This window comes from Ammospiza caudacuta, chromosome 6, assembly GCF_027887145.1.
Source record: "Ammospiza caudacuta isolate bAmmCau1 chromosome 6, bAmmCau1.pri, whole genome shotgun sequence".
NCBI lineage: Eukaryota > Metazoa > Chordata > Aves > Passeriformes > Passerellidae > Ammospiza > Ammospiza caudacuta.
This window is the reverse complement of record NC_080598.1, coordinates 62546473-62567981: the sequence shown is the minus strand read 5'-3', so window position 1 is coordinate 62567981 and position 21509 is coordinate 62546473. Positions and strand designations below refer to the sequence as shown.

Here is a 21509-nt window from a genome sequence, read left to right as displayed (position 1 = left end):
CCTGCAGTCCCACCCTGCTTGTTTTTCTCTCTCCAGCCCACGGTGTTTGTGCTCCTGGGCTGAGATTTGGATCATTTGTCCTTGGTGCCCAGCTGGAGCAGGAATTGTTTTGTCTCCCTGCTCTGTGCACAGAGCTCACCATCCCCCGATACGGAGCCCAGACCCTCACACTAAAGCAGCACAGAACCTGAGAAATAGAAAAGCTCAAACCTGAGGCATCAGCTGTGCACCCTGGCCTGTGTTATAAACCACATCTGTGGGGTTCAGCCAGGCTGGTGGAGAAATAACCTTTGAGGCTGGATCAGCTGTGGGTACCTGCACAATTCCTGGAGCAGGGAGGGCTGGAGTCCCAGGCAGTGGGGTAGGAGCTGGATGTGCAGGTGATGCCCTGAACAGGAAAGGGCTCCTTGACTTTGAGCCTTGTTCTCCTTGCACATGGCCATAACCCTCTGACTGACAAGAACTGTTCCCTTCTGCACCACGAGTTGTAATTTTATACAGAGGATCTAATTCTGGGCTTTCTTGGTAATTAGATTGTAAATGAGTTTTTAATGATTTCTTTTTTTTTTTTTTTTTCCTTCTTCCAGGAATTGAGTGATAAAAGGAGAAATGTGGTGGTGAATCTCACCCAGGATGTGGGTCACCTCAAGAAGCTGCTGGTGTCAGTAAGCCAAATGTTGTCAAAGGGATGAGGACACTACAGCCAGGTGGGTGTGGACAGTGACCCCCAGTTCAGCTGCTGGGAGGGACACTGCTGTGTTGTGGTGGGAATTTGTTCAGATTAACAGCTCTCATGTCTGAATATGAAGCTTTTTACAATCAGTGAATTATTAAGGTGGGAAAAGCCTTCTAAGACTGAGTCCAGCCTTTCCCCAGCTCTGCCAAGGCCAGCACTGACCATGTCCCCGAGTGCCACATCCAGAGATGGAGATTCCATCACTGCCCTGTTCTAATGCCTGACCCTGCTGACACTTCCAGTGAAGAATCTTTTCCTAATACTCAGCCAAATTCCACATGCAAATCATAAAAAGCTCCTGGCAGGCACTGAATTTGTTCCTCTGTGGATGCACATGTCAATTAGCTGAGACTGATCTTCTGTCCCTCATGTAGGCAGGTAATTCCACCCCTCCCTGCTCCTTCCTGCAGCAGGTTTCCCCAAGTTTTGTTCTCCCAGAGCCTTTTTTCGTCTTTGTTTGCCCCACCAGCAAACTGTCTGCACTCCCGTGCTCTGATTGGGATGGAGGATATGAAATGACCCACAGAGGTGGCTGGGAGTGTCTGAACACCAGCCTGCCATGAGCTCTTAATCAGTTACAGACACGTGGACAAGGCTTTCATTTTAATGCTCATCCAGCTTGGAAACCTGGTGATTCACAGAATTCACAGAATCACTGGGTTGGAAGAGCCCTTCAAGATCATGGAGTCCAACCCAACCCCAACAGCTCAACTCAACCCTGGCACCCAGTGCCACATCCAGGCTTTGTTAAACACACCCAGGGATGGGGACTGCACCACCTCCCTGGGCAGCCATTCCACAACTTTCTCACCCTTTCTGTAAAACACTTTTCCCTGATATCCAGCCTGTATTTCCCTTGGTGCAGCTGGAGGCTGTGTGCTCTGGCTGTGTCAGTGCTGCTGCAGACAGAGCCCAGCCCCAGCTGAGTGCAGCCACCTTCACCTTTCAGGGAGTTGTAGATAAAGTCAAATAACCCAGAGTCAGCTGAAGGTTGGATAAGCTCAAGACACGGAACTTTTTAAGGAAGCTGATGCAGATTTGGGTCTGAACTGGGAACTGCAGCACTCACTGAGGAGTGTCAGAGCTGCCTTTCACCTGCTGAGGATGGGATTTGTTGCATTCCTGATCCAGGAGCTTTTTGTGCTCCTGCCTTTGTAAAGCAGAGCTGGCAGAGGGTGCCTGGGTGTCCGGGAGGGAGGGAGGGAGGTGCTGCTGCACCTTGGCTGCCCTGGGAGGCTGCTCCTGCTCAGCTCCAGCACCCAGGCTCATTCCCTGGGCTTCCTCATGGGCTGACACCAAAGAAATGCAGGCAAGGTGCTGGAATTGTGAATTATTCTAACCCTCTGACCTGGTGCTTTGTGTTTCTCTTGCAGAGTGAAATCATGGGGGAATCGTTCATTTGAGGATAGCAGAAGGCATTGTATTATATTTTGCCAAATTAAAGCCTTATTTATGTTTTCACCCTTTCTACTTCGTCAGAAACACTGAACAGAGTTTTGTCTTTTCTAATCCTTGTTAGACTACTGATTTAAAGAAAAAAAACCCAACTCTGTAGACACCTCCAGAGTTTAGTTTTATAATAAAAACAAACCTGTTTGGATAATTAGACCTTTACATTCCTGGAGAGACAGTAAACACATAATCTTTTATCTTATTTTGCTCAATAAAACTTGTTCAGAAAATTCCAACATGGTAAAGTCACCAGTGGGAAATGACATTTTAATACTGATGTTGTACACTGTTTTACGTAATTACATTTTTGGGATTAGCTGCCTCTGACTTCAACCTCAAGTAAACACTCCTTTTTTTTTTTTTTCTTTTTTTTTTGGTTGCTAATGTAATCAGTTTTTGTAATGGTGTCAGCAAATAAAGGGATGCTATTATTCAAGGTGTTCCTGCTCTCTTCTTTCAAGTGAGTTTGGATGACTCAGGTGAGGTTTCCACCTCTCCCCTCCCCAAAATGAGCATCAGGCTGTGCTTGTTTTTGGGCAGAGGAGAAGGCAGCAAGTTACAAAAAAGACAAGAAATCCCCATCAAAATGTCATGTAAATTGTGGTTCTGTGCCATGTGTTGTTTTTGGGAAAGATGAGGGAGTGCCAGGGGGAGGAACAGCTGGAAACACTGGATGTGACAAAGCCAGTGGTGAGCAGAGTGTGTTCCTCTGCCCCAAATCCACCCCCTGGGTGGGAGTTTGGGCTGGAAGGAGTTCTGGGACAGGGTTTGGATGCTCTGTTCCCTTGTGCTTTGTTTGGAACAAGTGTGGGAGTGTCTTTGATGGGACAGGGATTCTGTGGGGAGATCAGGTGGCCTCTCCTCTGTGTCTTAGAGGAGCTCTCAGTCCTGTGGGATTCTGCAGTGGGCAAGGTGGGGGGTGGTTTGGTTTTTTAGAACACTTGAGGATGTGATTATCTGAGGGAAAGTGATAAAACAGGGGTCAGTCATTAATGGGGGGTTAATTGCAGAGGTGAAACAGATCAAACTGCTCAGCCTGAGCTGTTCACACTCCCCTCTGTGCTGTTTTTTAGTTAATATTTGGCCTTCACCAGGCAGGAGGTAAAGAAGCCTCTTCCTTACATGGTTCCAGTGATGTGCATCATGCCAAGTCCTGCTGAGAGCTGTGAAACAGCTCAGAAGAGGGAGAAAAAACCTGGAAAATGTGGTTTCCTCACAGCAGGAGCTACCCCTGGGCTCCAGCTGTGGCCACTGAAGTGTTGTGTTCATGGAGTAAAAACTCAAATGCCATTAGCCTGACTTGTGTGGGTGTTTGATGTAGAAAGTAGAAACTCACCCCTACAACTGCAGATCCAGGAAAATCTGAACCCTGGAGGGTCTCCACACTTGCCCTGGTTGGGGTCAGGGGCTCTAGCAGGTGTCCAAACACCAATTTGGGGTGTAATTGGCAGTTCAATGGATCCATGCAGGTTTGACTGGTTTAACATGATTTAAGAACATCACCCAGGAGCTTCAGTGGTGATGGTTTGGGCTGGGGGTGTCCCTGTGGCTCTGATTCTTTCCTGCCCCCCTCAGGAGAGTCCCCTTGGCCACCCATGCTGGGAAAACTCCTCTGAATCATCATCCCAATGGGATCTGGGCTCTGCAGGTAAGGTGGTGTCCTTTCTTTCTTCAAAAGGTGGTTTGCAATGCAATAAATAAATAAACAAATAAATAAATGCTTTTGGAAGGGACAGCAGTGCCTGAAGAGCTTCTGGATCATTCCTGTGTCTCCAGACTCTTGACTTTGTGTGGACTGAGCTGCAGGGCAGGGGGTGAAGGTGCTGCTGCAGTGAAAAGGGGATGTATTTGCAGCATCATTCCCTTTCTCTCTTGGCAGGAATTCTCCCTGGAGAGGACGGGAGATCTTTTTCGTTTTGAAATTTAAGCTCAGGTTTTTATTGGGCTTTAGGGGATGTACAGAGGGGTTAGAGGCAGCTGTGGAAAGCTCAGCTGAGCAAAGGCTGATCCCCTCTCTGGAGGATGAGGAGAGGTCAGGCTGGTGGTTCCCCAGGGCACTGGGAGGAGGGAAGGATGCTGTTTGATCTCACTGTCCTCTCCAGCCCTGCATAAAACACTGCTCATCCAATGTGGTCACTGAGAAATCCCTCCTGGGAGAAAATGGAATGAGAAAAAAACTAAAAAATTGTGGGAAGCTGATTGATCAGTGCAAAGGTATGGCTGGTGCTGTTGTGTTCCCCGGGCTGGGATCTCTGCAGAGCTCCTGGTGCCCAGCCAGGCAGGAGAGGAGCAGGATGGTGTCTGCCTGCACTAGAGGGAGACAATGGCTAATGCATACAGGGATCCTTTGCTTGGAAAAAAGCCCAAAGTGGGATGTTCAGATGCTGGCAAATGGATTTTTTCTGGTATTTATTTATTTTTTTGGAGGTGATTTGCACCAGGAGAGGCTGCACTGGGTGATGTGGGGCTGGGTGCTGCCTGTGCAGCCTGGCTCCTGTACAAACCTGGCTCCCTCTGCTTTCAGTTCAGCATCTTCCCTCAAAATGGGAATGGTGATGCCTCAGGTTTGAGCTTTTCTATTCTAAAATTCAGATTCTGTGCTGCTTTAGTGTGTGGGTCTGGGCTTCATATCAGGGCATGTTGAGCTCTGTGCACAGAGCAGGGAGACAAAACAATTCCTGCTCCAGCTGGGCACCAAGGACAAATGACCCAAATCTCAGCCCCAGAGCACAAACCCCGTGGGCTGGAGAGAGAAAAACAAGCAGGGTGGGACTGCCTGGGCTAAAGCTGGAATGGGACAATGAACTGCAAGGTGCAAATGGAGCAGAACTGATCCCAGGGACAGAGCCCGTGCCCGGCCGTGCATTTTGGGGCCATTTTGGTTCATCTTGGGTGCAGCCCTGGCTGGGCTCTGGTGCTGCCCAAGGTGCATCCATGGAGGAGATCCTTTTAATAAATCCCTATTTTACTCTTTAACTCCATCCAGTCTCTGTTCTAGGTCAGCCTTCTCAAGGCATCACTAGGAGGTGAAGGGGAAGGCTCTGAGGTGTCTCCCTGAATTTGTGCTGCCTCTCCTGGGTCCCTCTCACCCTTTCCTTCCTGGATCCAGCCCTGGGGAGCAGCAGGTTGTTTACCCAGGAGCTGCTGCTGCCTTTTCTCAGGCACTGACTCACGCAGCTATTTATTCCTGTGATTAAAAAAGGAAAGCTCATGCAGCTTTAATTCAACCCCAAATAATTCAGCTGAATTTGCCATAAAAACCCTCTGCAGTGACAGAGCTGTGTCCTCTCGGGGTCCCCGTGTCCCCCTGCTCCCTGTGTGACCTTGGCTGTCTCTGCAGCTCTCTCAGGTTGCACTTTGGTGGCCACCAAGTGTCCTGCCAGTCTGGTTTTGGTTGTACTGGGGGGGGGTCTTGGTGGAAGCAGAGTGGACACAGCTTCTGGTGGCTGAGTGGGAATTCCTGAGGGAGCACCCAGAAGGTGAAAAACTCCATATTTCTGCCGGACTTCAAGGTTAAACATGCAGCAAAAACTCCTCCTCCATGGTCCAGACTGTGCTTCTGCCCTGGCTGGAGAGGAGAGGGTTTGGGGAGAAAGCCTCTGGTGATGCTGTGGGATGTAAAGTCTCCAAAAGCTTTTAAAGAAATTGGAGATGATTGGTACTTTCCCAGCATTCCATTTCTCTCACATCCTGTTGGAGGTGTCACAAATCCCTGTGGATCCCTGGGCAGTGGCTGAGGGGGAAGCAATGGGCAAGGGCTGCTCCTTGGAGGGAGATTTAACCAAAGATCTTCACAGAGGGTGTCTTCTCTCCCAGACTTGCTTAAAATCAGGCTGAATGAAATCATTCCTGAAGGCTCAGATTTTGCTGAGAGCTCTGCCTGCCACAGGGGCAGGAGCAGGGCCTGAGGTGGGGCCTCCTCTGGAGCTTCCTCTGGATGCTCCTCTGTGAGATTTCCACAGCAAACCTGTAGTAGAAGCCTTGAGGAGTTTCCCAAGCCTGTAGGAATGAGCAGAAGTGCAGGAGAACCCGTGGGAATGCCAAGGCTTGCTCAGGAGCTCACTGGGGAGGTCCCCTGTGCTGTGTCCCCCTGCAATCCCCACCTCGTGCTGTGACACAGGGATGCACAAAACACCTCATTCCTGAATTTCTCTGTTTCTTTTTTCCCAGGGGCATCTCTGGGAAGGTGCTGGGGTGGCTGCTGGAGGTGCCCCTGTTCTGGTGTCCCTGTGCTGGGGATGGGTGCAGGTTTTGCTCTCAGCTTGTGCATCCACAGCCCAACCCTCACGCGGCTCCTCGGTGCCTGTTTGCAGCTTCCTGTGGGGATGCTGCTATTTCTGGAGTGCTTGCACCTAAAAATACATCTGCAGGCTCCTGGGGAAGCTGCTCTGCATCATTGAGGAGCTAATTAAACTGGGGGAAGCGCAGGCCCTCCAGCAGGGCTCCTTCCACGTTGCTGGAAATGCTGTGGGTTTGTTTTATTCCAGTTTTTGCAGCAATCCATGTTGTGCATGGGCAAGGTCCAGGGGTTTCTCCTTCCTCTGTGGGAAGGGCAGGTTTGCACCTGGGTTTTTGGCATTAATACTTTTATTTTGTGCAGTTTTCACCCCCCCAAACCCTGAACTTCAGCCTCAGCCCCACTGTGACCATGGCAGGACCCCTCAGTGGAGAAAGGATGGAGGCCTGGCAAACAGCTTTGAGTTTCACCCTGTAAAATTCTGCACATCTGGGGTTAAAATCCAGCTCAGATGTGCTGAAGGGTCCCAGTGGGCTTTGGATTTCTGGCTTGGCCTTCAACAATTCTTTACATTAACAAAACCACTGTCAAGTGTGGCTGTGGGCCCTGTTTGTGTCACTGTGGGACCATGAGAGGATGGAGACTCTGAAGGTTCAAGGCCTTTGTGATCTTCTCACAGGATTTATTTGGGTAAAAGACCCCTAACCACCTCAAACAGGCTTAAAGCAGAGAAAAAAAAAGACCCCAAAGACAATTTCAAAGCTCATATCCAGAGCCAGAGTGTTCCTGCAGCACCTCAAAACTGCCAGGGCCATCCTGGAAGAACCTGATCTCTTGCTTAAACAAATGGGCTCATCCTAATCCAACCCTACAGAAAACAACCTGGGCTGCACCAGGCTGGGGATAGAATTCTTTAAAACCAATAAATATTTCAGGAGCAGAGGGAGCTGGTCTGGATCAGCAGTGCTGGCCCTGGCTGGTCATTATTAATTCAATGGATGCAGTGCTGAATTGGCTGAGGAAGCACAACAGCTGAAATTTTAAATGCTGCTTCCCCCCACATGGCTGAGAGGATTTGCTGGATCTCCAGTGACTCAGAATGGGGGGCCCAGCCTTCACCCAGGTGTTAAATACAGCAAAAAATGGTTGTTTTGCACACATGCCTCAGGCTGGGGACTCAGTGACAGCAGGACTTGCACTCCCAAACAGTCAGCAGAGCTTTCCAGGATGTCTGTCCTAAAAATCCTGCTTTTGGGGCCCTGTGAGGGAGTGAAAATATTGGGTTAAGGAGACTCCAAGGTGCTGCCCTGGCAGAGCAGGATCAGTCCCTGCTCCCAGCCCAGGGAGGCATTTTGTTACCCAGCTGAAACAAAAGGGAAACTGATGCTCTGTCCTCTCAAAGGGCTCCTGAAACCTGATGAGAGAACAGCAGGAGCAGCCTGATTGTTGGGGTGTGTGTGAGAACACAACTGCTCTCTTGGGAGTGTTTGCAGGGAAAAGGCCTGAAAATGGGACACTCAGGGAGCAGGAATTTATAAATATCAGGGAATACAGAATGGTTTGGGTTGGAAGGGACCTGAAATATTGTCCAGTTCCACGCCTTGTAATGGGCAGGGACACCTTCCACCATCCCAGGTGGCTCCAAGCCCTGTCCAGCCTGGCCTTGGACACTTCCAGGGATCCAGGGGCAGCCACAGCTGCTCTGTGCCAGGGCCTCCCCACCCTCACGGGGAGGAATTCCTTCCCAATATCTGATCTCTGTATTTTATATATTATGTATTTTTATACATATAATAGAATGTGAATGTAGTTTCCCCTCTCCCCTTACTCTGCTAGGGGGGTAGGCAGAGGCAGCTGGCCCTGTGCTGGTTTTGGGGGGATGTGGGGTCTCGGCTTTCTGTGGTTGAGATGACTTTTGAGGTATTAGAAAATCTCTTTTTTCCCAGCCCTGCAACTGAAGAAGAAGTTGAGATTCTTGGGTTCTGCTTTTCAAGGCTGTTTATTTTTTCTTGTTTATTACATTCTTTCTCTGACCTGCTGAGATCTGTCCAGCAGGTTGGGCTGTGGCACAGTCCCTCCCCTTGGGGTGGTGTTGGCTTTTTACACTAAGAACTACCTGTACTTTATTTACAATAACTTTCCAATACCTATCACCTATGTTAGACAGTCTGTCTCCGCTCTAAACCAATCCAGAAGTGTCACCATCCCAGCAGAAGATGGAGGACAAGAAGGAGAAGGAGAAGGAGAAGGAGAAGGAGAAGGAGAAGGAGAAGGAGAAGGAGAAGGAGAAGGAGGAGAAGGACAGGACACACCCAGATTTCTCTATCTTGTTTCTTGAACACCCATTCTAAATCCCCAAAATTCTACTTTTTCACCCTCTGACAAATTAACTATCGTTCTACTCCAACTCTCGTGGCTTGTAAATCCTCACACAAAGTTGGTAATTGTTTCCATGGGCTAAAATCCAAGGCACAGCTGGTTTTGACTCTGAGCCCCCTGCCAGGATCTCAAATCACCCAGGGCAGCCAGAGCAATGTCCTGGGTCCCAACACTGGGGTTGCCCTGTGGCTCTGCAGTTATGTCCCCATGTCTCAGGGTGTCCTTGGGCTGCCCTCTGTCCCTTTGGGAGGTGCCTTTTGAAGAGCTTTGCAGCACACAGTGTATTTATTTTAAATACATATACAGGTGTTGCTGCTGGGCTGGGGGCTGTACAGGCAGAAACACAAACTCTCCCCAGGTTTTCTTTCTCCTGGGATTCCTGTTCTTGCTGCTCAGGGTGAGTTTATTGCAAATCCTGTGGTATTTGACAGGGGGATCTCTGTCTGAAGGGTGCTTTTGGCAGCTGAGGCAACTTCAGCTGGGTAAAGGGTGAATCCTGTGGGACTGAGAGCAGGAGAGGATCCCCAACAGTGCATGTTTGACATGCCTTGTGCCAATAATGGGGGTCTGATTCCACATGAACATCATGTCCACATGTTACACATACGTCTCTATAGGTGTGTGTGTGTGTTTCACCAAAAAGAAGAGGAGTTCTCTGCTCCAAGGCCAGGCTGGACAGGGCTTGGAGCAGCCTGGGATAGTGGAAGGTGTCCCTGCCCATGGCAGGGGCTGGAATGAGATGCTCTTTAACCAACCCAAACCATTCTGTGACTCTCTAAGTCCTAATTTGCAGTTAAATCTTGCCTGAGGATGGCTAAATCCAAGCATATTTTTTCCCTGTCACCTTTTGCTTAAAATCCATGTCCCAGGCTCATCTTTTACTGACTAAATCCACCTTTCAGCATTAGCCTTTGCCATCATCCTGCTTCCCCAGGCCCTGCAGCCGACAATAAGCTGCTGTAACAGCAACCAGCATTAACACAAGGGCTACTCTTAATTACAGGAGCTGCTGTTTATCTCCCCAGCTCTGTTTGCTGCTGACAAAAGCCCTCTCAGGAGGGGGGTCTCTTGTTAATAAGCTGCATGTGCACCCCAGCAGCGACATATTGATGTATTTTTAATAAATATTCTCCTTTAAAGGGCCCCATATGTATTCTGGGCTAATCCTCTCATTACAAGATCGCGGGGCGGGCTCCGAGGCCGGGGAGAGTGTGCCTGGCAAAGCTGGATTTCCTGTTCGTGGCTGGTGCCTTAGATCTTGTACTTCCTGAAGGGGAGAGATGATGAGAGCAATAACGACTCGCTGTGCTAATTATTGTCATCCTTGAAGTTTAGAGGATGGAGGTGCCTCGCCTCAATTAAGGAAAAACGGGGAGCGATAACCCGATAATAGAGGAGCCTTTCATTAATCAGCGCCCCTGGAAATGGGAGGCTCTGCTGAGGCTTCTCCCTGTCCACTGTCACCAAATGCCTCTGTTAGGGTGGGATGGCAGGGAGGGAAATGGGAATTGAGTGTTGGGATGGTGGCAAAGCCTTGGCAGGAATCCTTCTGTCCTTGGCTCTGAGCCTGGTGGGTGCAGGAGCCACGTCCTTCTACTGCCCAAGCTGGAGCAAACCTGGAGTTAGAGGGATGGAAAAGCACATTTAAGCCTTCCTCTCTGCTGTTTACCTTGCTCTCCCACTCGGGTTGCAGGGGCTTTAATTTTGTTAAAATCAGATTACAATATTTTCTGTTGCCATTTGCTCAGGGCTCTGCGTACACCGGGCACTCAGCAAAGAGACAAAGGGCTCAGACTAAAGATTTAAGCTAAGCCTGCACAGGCCAGCAACCACACAGGCTTTGAGCTGCTGCATCCTCATTTTAATCAGTGTTTTCCACTTATGTTTTCCCTACTTTCATCCTTTTTCTCCCATGAAAAAACCTCTTTTTATGTCAAACCTCCAAGTGTTTTCTTCTGCTGGCTGGGGAGGATGAGGCATCCTGGAGGTAGAGAGACTTTAAAATCAGGCTGGTGCTTTGCAGGATACAACAGTCCTGCCTCTGTAACAGTGGTTTTCCTTTCTGTAGTGGCTCTGGATGGATCCCATGTGCAGGTTGATAAAACAGCACCACAAATGCACAATTTTTTACCTCTGTCTCTCCAAACTGGAGTGCAGACACTCAGTGAAGAGCATAATTTAATTTCCAGAAATATTTACACATGTCATGGAGCAATGGTGGGGCTGGGTGTGAGCCCCCTGACAGTTTTAAGAAGTTTTGGATGTTTCACATCTCTTCCTACTTGGGTTTAAACTCCTTGGCCACCAGACATGGGAGCAAGTGGTGAAAGAAGCCTTGGCTTTGCAGGAGCTTTTTGCCCGCAAGGAGTGGCAAGATGGAACAAACATCAGCCTGGAAGGGAACTTAGGGTGCTAAATTTAGGAATTTAGGGTGTGAGCTGTCCCTCACCACTCTCCTAGTCCTAAACACATTCATACTCTTAACCCTAGCAACCCTCTCCACCCCCATCCTATTCCCCCTTCTATCCAACAACCTCAAAAATACCCCCAGCACAATCATAAACACAGTTAAAACTTCACTTTTAATTAGCCAAATCCCAATAACAATTTACATCCACTCCGGAGCAGAAAGCCTCACCTCCTTCTGGGAATGAAATTTCATCATAAGCTTCAAAATCCCCATCATTCCCCAATTTAGGAATTTAGGGAGGTGTGAGCTGTCCCTCACCACTGTCCCAAGGCAGGAGTGAGGAGCAGAACTCCTGGAAGGGAATTTAGGGAGGTGTGAGCTGTCCCTCAACACTCTCCCAAGGCAGGAGTAAGGAGCAGAACCCCTGGGAGAGGTGTGGTGCTGCCTTTTGCCTTTTCCCAGTTGTTTTGGTTGGTTTTCCTCATCTGGAGGAAAGAACCATGAGCATCTCCTCATGCTGGAGATGCATCCCATGAGGAGCCTGTGTTGGGGGATGCTGCAGCATCCACGCCCCCATGGAGCTCATTTTGGGGATGGGGACAGCTGCCACTCAGGAACAGCGTTATCCCCACCATCCTCTCGGTTTGGGATCCTGTTGAGGAGGAAACCTTGAGTGGGAAATCACATTTATGCTGCTGTGTGCACCCAAGGGTGCCACTGGTGCTCTGAGAGCATTTGCTCCACCCCAGCTGGGCCTGGGGTCACACACACCCTGCAGGGATGGGGTTTTGGCATCACTCCGGGTTTTTTGGGTTTTTCCCTTCCTCTCAGGGCAGGGAGGGAGCGGGAGGGGAAGGATTGCCGGCTGTTCCTTGCTGAGGATGCTGAGCTCCGGGGGAGGAGGTGGCGATGGAAGTGACTCATCCGTCTGGCGGCTCCCACGCGGGAAGGTGATGGTTGGTTCCCCTCCTTCCTCCTCGGGGGAACAATGGAGCTGTCGGCGCTGCTCCCTCTGCAGCCGGCTGCTCTCGGAGATGGGAAAAATGCGTATTTTATGATTGGCTTTTCGCAAATATTAAAATGAATGCTATATGTGTTGTGTTAGAAAGTAATGCTGTGTTAATCCTCTTAAGTAGTTTGTTATGTATAGTTTTAGGTTATAAAAAAATGTTAAAATAGAAACTATGCTATGTAGGATACTTTTTTTAAAGAAAGGACTTGCAGTGAGATAGCAGCAGCAGGACACCTGAATCTTTCAGAGAAAAATAATTTATTGCTCCATTATCAGGAGAAACAAACTTCTTCCTGCCTTGAAGGTGCTGATAGGATTCGGAGGAAGAAGTTGAGATGACCAGACAGAATACTGTATTTCAATGGAATTTATGCATCATGTATGAGGTGTATGAATATGCAACAGGCTGTTGTTTTTAAGGGTCACTCCTTTGTTAACATGGGACCTTTTTTGAGCTCGTGCTGCCCAGAAAAAGGTACCCGGACTGTCCATAGCTCTTTGTATTTATTATCTCATATTGTCCTAATCCAAATTGTCCAAATTATTATTATTCTAATTGTATTACTATTTTTATAACCATTTGATCACTATTAAACTTTTAAAATTTTAAAACCAAGTAATCGGCCTTTTTCATAAGAGATGCCTTTGGGGGGAGCAGGCTGGAGCTCTGGGCTGGCACCGTGGCCTTCCAGGGCTGTCACACACCTTTTAGCCCCCAGGGATTTGTGGTTTTGTGCCAGGGAAAATAAAAGGGTTTTTGGGCAGGATAAGGATAGAAGCTCTGCAAGCCCTCTCCAGGGGCTGGGCAGGGTGTAGTGATTGTGAAAAACGCCAACCACTTGTTTTTAAAATGTTAAAAGTTTAATAGTAATAAAATGGTTATAAAAATAGTAAAACAATTAAAGTAATAATAATTTGGACAATTTGGATTAGGACAATATGAGACAGTAGAGATAAAGAGTTATGAACATCCAGGTACCTTTTTCTGGGCAGCACGAGCCTGAAAAAGGACCCACGTTAACAGAGGATTAACCCTTAAAAACAGCAGCCTGTTGCATATTCATACAGCTCATCCATGATGCATAAATTCCATTCAAACACAGGATTCTGTCTGGTCATCTCAACTTCTTCCTCCGAATCCTAACAGTGCCTTTGAGGTGGGAAGAAGTTCATTTCTTCTGATAATAGAGCAATAAATTCTCTTTTCAGGTGTCCTGTGGCTGCTATCTCGCTGCAAGTCCTTTCTTTAAATAAAGTATCCTACATAGCATAGTTTCTATTTTAACCTTATGTTATAACCTAAAACTATATTTAACACACTACTTAAGAGAATGAATACAGCATTGCTTTCTAACACAACACATCTAATATTCATTTTAATATTTGCGAAAAGCCAATCATAAAATACATGCATTTGTCACAGCTGCTGGTGGTCTGCAGCACGGGGCATCCTGAGCCACTTTCCATGGGTTTAAGAACCCACTTTCCAAGGGTTCCGTGTGCTTTCCATGGGTTTAAGAACCATCCATGAGCTTATCCTGTCCCTGCTGGAGCTCCCCTCACTGTGGTGTCCCCAGGCAAGGAGATCCACTGATCAAACACCCACACTCGTAGGGATCACTGGCAAATCCTGCTGGCCCTGTGCTTGCAACCCCAAACGTGAACAAAGCTCTTAAAGCCTGCAGGATTTGTTCCAGAAATTCCTGGCGCGTTTCAGTGGCTCCTGGGAACTGATTTCATGTTTTGTACAAATGTTTCCCTGGCCCCTGCGAGCAGAAGGAGAGCGAGAAGAGCGTGCAGCAGCTGTTGGTGTCACAGCTGATTTTAGCCCAAATTTGGCAGCTCTGAGATCAGAGCCTGCCCAGAGGCTTCAGCTTCTCTGCCCCTCCCAGCAGCAGGGTTTGATTTCTGCTTGGGTTCAGACACCTCTGGGAATGAATCCCAGGAGTTTGGAGCAAGTTGCAATCAGCTTCAGCTTCTCCTCAGGGCTCCTGTGCTGCTCCAATCAGCTGTCCCAGAGGATACTCCAGGAGTGGGAGAGCCCTCCAAAGGTCTGGCTGTAGGGAGAGATGCAACAGGACAGGTGATCACAGCTGAACCAGTGGTGCTTGGCCTTGGGAGAACCTGTTTCTCCGCGTTTCTCCATATCTGAATTCCCAGCCAGTGCCAGGGGTGGCTCCTGTCCCCCTCAGTGGCTGCTGATGCCTCGGCAGCATCCAGGCAGGTTTTTAGCTCTGGGACTTTGCCAGGGACATTTTGGGAGAAGAGGGAAACTCTTGCCTGTGAACAGATGGCTGAACTCCATCAATACTGTGAGAGCATGGGCCACAGTGATCTGCTTCCCACACCCATCCATCCATCCATCCATCCATCCATCCATCCATCCATCCACTCATCATCCATTCATCATCCATCCATCCATCCATCCATCCATCCATCCATCCATCCGTCATCCATCCATCCATCCATCCATCCGTCATCCATCCATCCGTCATCCATCCATCCATCCATCCATCCATCCATCCATCATCCATCCATCCATCCATCCATGCATCATCCATCCATCCATCCATCCATCCATCATCCATCCATCATCCATCCATCCATTCATCCATCCATCCATCCATCCATCCATCCATCCATCCATCCATCATCCATCCATCCATCCATCCATCCATCATCCATCCATCCATCCATCATCCATCCATCCATCCATCCATCCATCATCCATCCATCCATCCATCCATCCATCATCCATCCATCCATCCATCCATGGCTCCCTCCATGGATCATCCATGTGCTTCCAGCTCTTTCCCCAGCCCGGATCCCTCTGCCCTTTTGTCCATGTTGCTCTAGGAAAGGTTTGCACCGATATCACTCTCCAGATCATTTTAGGGTTTATTTATTTTTGATTTACAAAGCGTGGCCCCAGCTCTGAAGCCGATTGTGCTGAACAGTCGTTGCTTTTGCGGCATCCCCGAACAGGAGGGGTTTTATCCCATCCCCATGGCAACCAGATCTGAATTAACAGCCCTCTACTCGCAGCAATTTGCCGTCACATGGTCTAGAGGAAACACTTTGAAACCCTTGTAGTTCTTTTCAATAGCCTTGATTGTTAGTGCCTCCCAAACTTAATCATTAACAGGCTCTGCAGCAGATAATTACCGTGATTTGTATTTTTTTGCCCCGAATATGACCAGTGCTCGGAGCCCCGGAACTCTGCTGGCCCTGAGCTCCTGCTCCTCCTGGAGGAGGCTGGATGAAAGAATTTTTGGGGGTTGGATGAGGGAATTTTTGGAGGCTGGGTGAGGGAATTTTTGGAGGTTGGATGAGGGAATTTTTGGAGGTTGGATATGGGAAGTGTGTGATGGATTTTTGGCCGGCCTGAAGGATTTGGGCAGTTGGGGCAGTACCTGCAGTGCTCAGGGATGGATGGTTTGGAGATGGGTGGTTTGGAGATGGGTGGTTTGGAGATGGGCAGTTTGGAGATGGGTGGTTTGGAGATGGGCAGTTTGGAGATGGGTGGTTTGGAGATGTATGGTTTGGAGATGGGTGGTTTGGAGGCTGAGCCCTGCTCCAAGGTGATGTCCATGGAGTGACCACAGGATGTTTGGGATTTTTCTCCTTCCCTGGAAATATCCAATCACCTGTCACCTTTCCTTGACCATGTAGACATGAAAAAGGTGTTTAAAACAGATCTTGGTGCTTTGCCTAATTGTAGGGTTTGGTGAAGGACTGTGCTGCTCAGTGCCTGGAGGAGCCAGCCCCAGCTGCTCCAACATCAGCAAGAGAAATAGAAATTTAATGTATAGAACACAAATATATCCTTTCAAGGGTTTTGTTTTAATTTTGGGGTGACTTTGGGTTTTTTTGTTACTCAGTTTGTGTTACGTGTGAATCCATAAATCAGAAAGTTTTGGGAAAGCTGCAAAAGGCAGGCCTCAAAGACAGCAGAACTGTGATTGGAGCTAAGCAGTAGCCAGAAGATTGGTCAGTAGAAAAATTATGTAAAATGCAGAAAAGTAAAGACAAATATAACAATGGTCTGTGTATAAATGCTTGTCTAGAATAACTCCCTAAGCTGCAGAAAAGTTTATCCAGTGAGATGTTAGGAAGTTTTAAACTTAATAATGGAGCTCTGTGTATCGTATTTTAAGGCTTACAAGCAGGTATTGTAATGATGTGAGCTGATGGCATCTTCCCATGGTCAGAACCATGTAATGAGGCTGATGCTGGAAAATAAACCAGCTCAAGGCACGTTCATAGCACTCCCGTCCCGTTTGTGATTTGCACAGAGACAAGTCTGTAGACAGAGATTAATTTGGCATCCCACAGCAGGGCAGTGCTCTTCCCCCAGCCAGGGTGGCAAACTGGGAGCACTGGAGTGGTGCTGGCTCAGCCGAGGGGCTCCAGGCAGCAGCTCCTTGTCCCATTTTCATTGTGCAGGAGCAGGTGGCAACAGCTTCATTTGCAATTTCTGTGCCTGCCACATGTCCCTGCAGTGGCAGGTTTTATCAGCAGGCACAACAAGATGGGGCCTAGCTGGCAGGAAAAAATGGAACAGGCTTGAAAGGGGCTCCTACACCTTCAAAATTCATGTGGGTGGATCCAACCTCCCCTTCCCGACCCTCTCTTGGCCAGTGGGAGTGAAGCAGCCCGGACTCAGCAGGTCAATAAAGCAATTTGCACCCTCCTACAGGGCCATCCATCAAGTGACATGATTGCATCTCCACTGGTGCCAGGGTATAATGTAAATTATGTCACAGTGACAGGAGTGTCTGAGGATTCATTTCTTCTGCCTCTGGAAATACCTTGCCCCTCTCTGCATTTATGGGGAGTCAAGGGTAGCATTATCCCATGCCAATAGTATTTTATTTATCTTTAACATTATTGTTTGATTAAGGAATATTTGTGGCTTGTTTTGCCTTTAGAAGGAAGCCCTGATGGTTTTTTGGCTGATGAGTGATGCGTGGAGGCAGTGCTGGGCTGTGTGTCAGCAGGGTGAGCATCCTGGCCGGTGCCAAAGCTGCCACATCCTGTCCCTGCCTGCAACTGCTGTGAGATTTCCCTGGGTTATCATAGCATGGTTTGGGTTGGAAGGAACCATTAAAGTTCAAACCCCATGACAAAAGCATCTCTAGAGCAGATCTGTGTCCAGCAGAGGAGCTGGCAGGGAATTTGGTCCCTACTAATTTAGAGAGGTTTTTCCTTGCTGAAAGGATGTTGGTGCCTCCCCTCCGCTCTGATTTTTGACCTCAGTTTCCAGAGAAGCTGCTCCTGGGTTATATCCCACCCACACACCTGGGGTTCTCACCCTGACAGGATCAAGGAACTCACAGAAATTCCCTTCCAGAAAGGTCCTGATGCTCTGATAGGTCTGTGCTCCTTTCCAGAGCCCAAATTATTTCAGTGTATTGGCTTGTAGGGCATTGGTGGGGAGATTCTTTGCTTCCATCAGGTCTGGGGAAGTGACAAGTTTTATTTTCTTGGCTCTTTTTGTAGAATTATTGAACAGTTTGTGCTGTCAGGGACCTTAAAGATCATCCAATTCCACCCTCTGCCATGGCAGGGACACCTTCCACTGTCCCAGGGTGCTCCAAGCCCTGTCCAACGTGGCCTTGGACACTTCCATGCATGGGGCATCCACAAATTCTCTGGGCAATCTTTGATCTTCTTCAGGCTGTACTTTCCTCCCCAGCTGAGGACAAACAACATGGACTGAAGAGAGAAAAACAAGCAGGGTGGGACTGCATGGGCTAAAGCTGGAATTGGACAATGAACAGCAAGATGCAAATGGAGCAGAACTTACAAAAGTGAGAGACCCCGTGACTGGTTGCCCATTTTCTGACCATTTTGGGGTCACCTGGGGTGCAGCCCTGGCTGGGTTCTTGTGCTGCCCAAGGTGGATCCATTGAGGCCTTTGAATAAATCCCTATTTTATTCTTTAACTCTCTCCAGTCTCTGTTCTAGCTCAGCCTTCACAAGACATCAGCTGTCATAAAGGAAAGTCTGGGGTTGAGCCCTGGCTGTCCTACCCATCTCCTGTCAAGCCTTTACCAAATACCTCCTTTACTCTTGGTCCTTCATGATTTCATGTAGCCAACCCCAGCCCTGCACTTTTCAGGGTGTCTGAAGGAATCTGGTGGAAGGAATTGGATTTTGGCTTGGCTGTGGCAGCCTAACAGGAAAAAACTGGTGGCAACACCAGTGTTGATCTAAATGCACTTAAATCTCTTTTGTTGGCTTTTTGTGGTACCAGGTATGTTTTAATGATTCCCAGCCTGTTGTTCTGTCTTCCCTCCATCCCCCAAGCCTTGGGCAGCTCCTCCAGCTCCTTGCTCCTGCATCAGTGATGCCAAACTCTGCCATCACCTGCAGGAGTCTGCTCATGAGGGATGCTGTGTGCTTCAGTCACTCTGGATTTACCCTACACTGACTGAAAATCAACACTAAACTCTGGCCTCTGCAGCAGAAGGAACTTAAAATCACAGAACCCCAGAATGGTTTGGGTTGGAAGGGACCTTAAAGCTCATCTTGTTCCACCCCCTGCCATGGGCAGGGATATCTTCCACTATCCCAGGGTGCTCCAAGCCCTGTCCAGCCTGACCTTGGACACTTGCAGGGATGGAGGAGCCACAGCTTCTCTGGGCACCCTGTGCCAGGGCCTGCCCACCCTCCCAGCCAGGAATTCCTTCCCAATCTCCCATCCATGCCTGCCCTCTGGCAGTGGAAGCCATTCCCTGTGTCCTGTCCCTCCATCCCTTGTCCCCAGTCCCTCTCCAGCTCTCCAGGAGCCCCTTCAGGCCCTGCCAGGGGCTCTGAGCTCTCCTTTCAGCAGGGAGGATGCTTGGGTGAGGGTCACTGGCTCTGGACTTGAGGGACTTGAAAACCCCAACCCAGCAGTGCTGGTGATCTCACCACCCCCTGGACAACCTGAACCAGCTGGCTCTGATGCCTCAGGGTTTAGCTTTTATAATTTTCAGATTCTGTGCTGCTTTAGTGTGTAATTCTGAGCTTCAAATTCCCAAATTGAATGTGGGTGCCCAAATCCCCCTAAAAACAAGCCCTGGGAGTTGCTTTGCTTCCTGCCCTGGTGAGCTCTGGCCAGCAATGGTTTGTGGTTGCCCTTCCCCAGGCAGCACAAGCCGCCAGGGCTCTGTATCTGAAACCTGCAGTCCCGTGGGTGTAGGGGGACAGAGCATGGGTACATGAAGGTGGTATAGAATGTAATCTTATCCCCAAAGAGTTGTAGCTGAACCAATTACTAAAAATGAGGAGCAGGCCTGATGTTAATAGGCCACACCTGTAGCCAATAAGAACAAGTGGTATAAAAGAGTGGATTGGTGGGAACTGGTGTCCAATGGCTGCTGCAAGGACTGGGAACAGTCAGTGCTTAGAGGAAGTGCTTACAGAAAACATTGAGGAGGTACAAAACTCTGGTGGTATGGAACCCTTGCACTATAATAGAACTCTTGATTAATAAGATAACAAATGGTGACCCCGACGTGATTCAGGACTAAACCATATTACCCCATGGATTTAGGACTAAACCATATAACCCTGTGGATTTGGGAAAACCAGATTTGAATACTAAACTATTGACAAAATATATCAATTACAGCTATTGGTGTTTGTTAAATATGAAGATAAGCACTTTGTAAATTATAAAACTGGACTAACATTTAAAAATATATATCTGTACTATAATATGCTGTTTGAACACTTATATAACTCTTAGTTCTAAATGAAATGTACAAATATGTCATAATGTTAATTTATTTGAATACGTACTTCTGGAAATGCTGCAACTTTGTGGTTAAAAAGAAAAAGGAGGAATTGTAGGGGGATACAGTATGGGTAAATGAAGGTGGTATAGAGCGTAATCTTATCCCCCAAAGAGTTGCAGCTGAACCAATTACTAAAAATTAGGAGCAGGCCTGATGTTAATAGGCCACACCTGTAGCCAATAAGAACAAGTGGTATAAAAGAGTGGATTGGTGGGACCAGGAGTCAGAGGGCTACTGCAAGAACCAGGAAGAGTCAGTGCTTACAGAAAACATTGAGGAGGCACAAAACTCTGGCAGTATGGAATCCTTGCACATGTAATAGAACTCTTGATAAATAAGACAACACGTGGGAAAGAGAAATGAGAATTCTGGGAGGGGGTTGTTAACATCCCCCAGGATTTATTTCAGCCACCTGGACACTCTCATTATTACCTGCGGGTAAGAGATAAATGAGCATTTCCACGTTGTCAAAGCAGGTATTGATCAGGGCAGGGCTGATCAATGGGATGCTGTTTTCCCTGTCCCAGCCCCTGGGGACTTTGCCCATCGTTAACAGTCAGACAACAAGGGCCTCCTCTGTTATCCTAATGCCAGGCCAATCTGGGACTTAATGGGGATATTTGGAAGCACCTTAACTGCCTGTGCTGATACCCAGCCCCAAGTTTCCCTGCCGTGATCTCCCCCAGGTCCCGCTGGATAATGTGCCTAAGCTGGTTACAGTGAATTTGCATGAATAAACAGCAATTCTGCAGCTTCATTAATGCCAAGCCATCATCTGAGCTTGCTTATTGCCTGTCCTTTGAACCCTAAAAGGGAAGATTTTCAGCAACAATTGACTTTGTGTTTGGGGGTCACAGGACTGATCCAGCTCCCAGGCAGAATTTGCTTCCTCAAAAATGTCTTTTCCTCTTTGCTTTCCCCCACAATCACACTGCCAAGGTGAATAATTGTCCTGGAACCTTTGTTTGTGGAAAAACAAAGGTTAACTGTGCTCAGGAGTAGCAAAGTGCTGGCTGGCTGAAAGGGGGCACAGCATGATTTATTTACTGCTGGTTCTCAGCACAAGGGGTCTACCCAGCCAAACCCACGCTAGGAAACACAAATGGAGCTGGCATGGGGAGATTGCTCTGGGGAAAATGGTCAGATTGGCATGGCCCGGGGGCTGGCGATGCAGGAGGTGGAAATGGACCAGGGAATATTGGAATGGATGGGGGGATGAACATCCGTGCCTGGGTGAGAGGTGAAGGGGAGCAAGCAGGATAGGGATGTGCCTGGGAAAGCTTTCCCACCTTGCATGGAAACCATGGGAATGAGCTGTGCAGTCACAGAAAACCAAAGGGATTTTGGAGAGAGGAAGAGGAGGGGCAGGAGAGGGTGGGGACCCCTGAGGGATGGAGGGCAGGGTGAGCTCGGGGACACTGGGGACAAATTCAGCTCCCTGCTGCGCATTCCCTGGATTAATGAACTCATATGGATGTGTGGGTGTTGGAACCCAG

The 21509-nt window shown here is 48.4% G+C and overlaps 1 protein-coding gene across 11 annotated transcripts in view; it reads left to right on the top strand.

The window, feature by feature from the left end:
* The window catches only part of KTN1 (kinectin 1), a 57171-nt gene extending 54585 nt beyond the window's left edge, over positions 1–2586 (top strand). For all 11 annotated transcript variants that reach the window (XM_058807565.1, XM_058807575.1, XM_058807568.1 and 8 more), the window contains 2 exons: positions 588–707; positions 2110–2586. In XM_058807565.1, the coding sequence (XP_058663548.1) occupies positions 588–692 (105 nt within the window). In that variant the 3' untranslated portion in view covers positions 693–707; positions 2110–2586. The remainder of the gene's footprint in view (positions 1–587; positions 708–2109) is intronic.
* The last annotated feature ends 18923 nt before the right edge of the window (positions 2587–21509 follow it).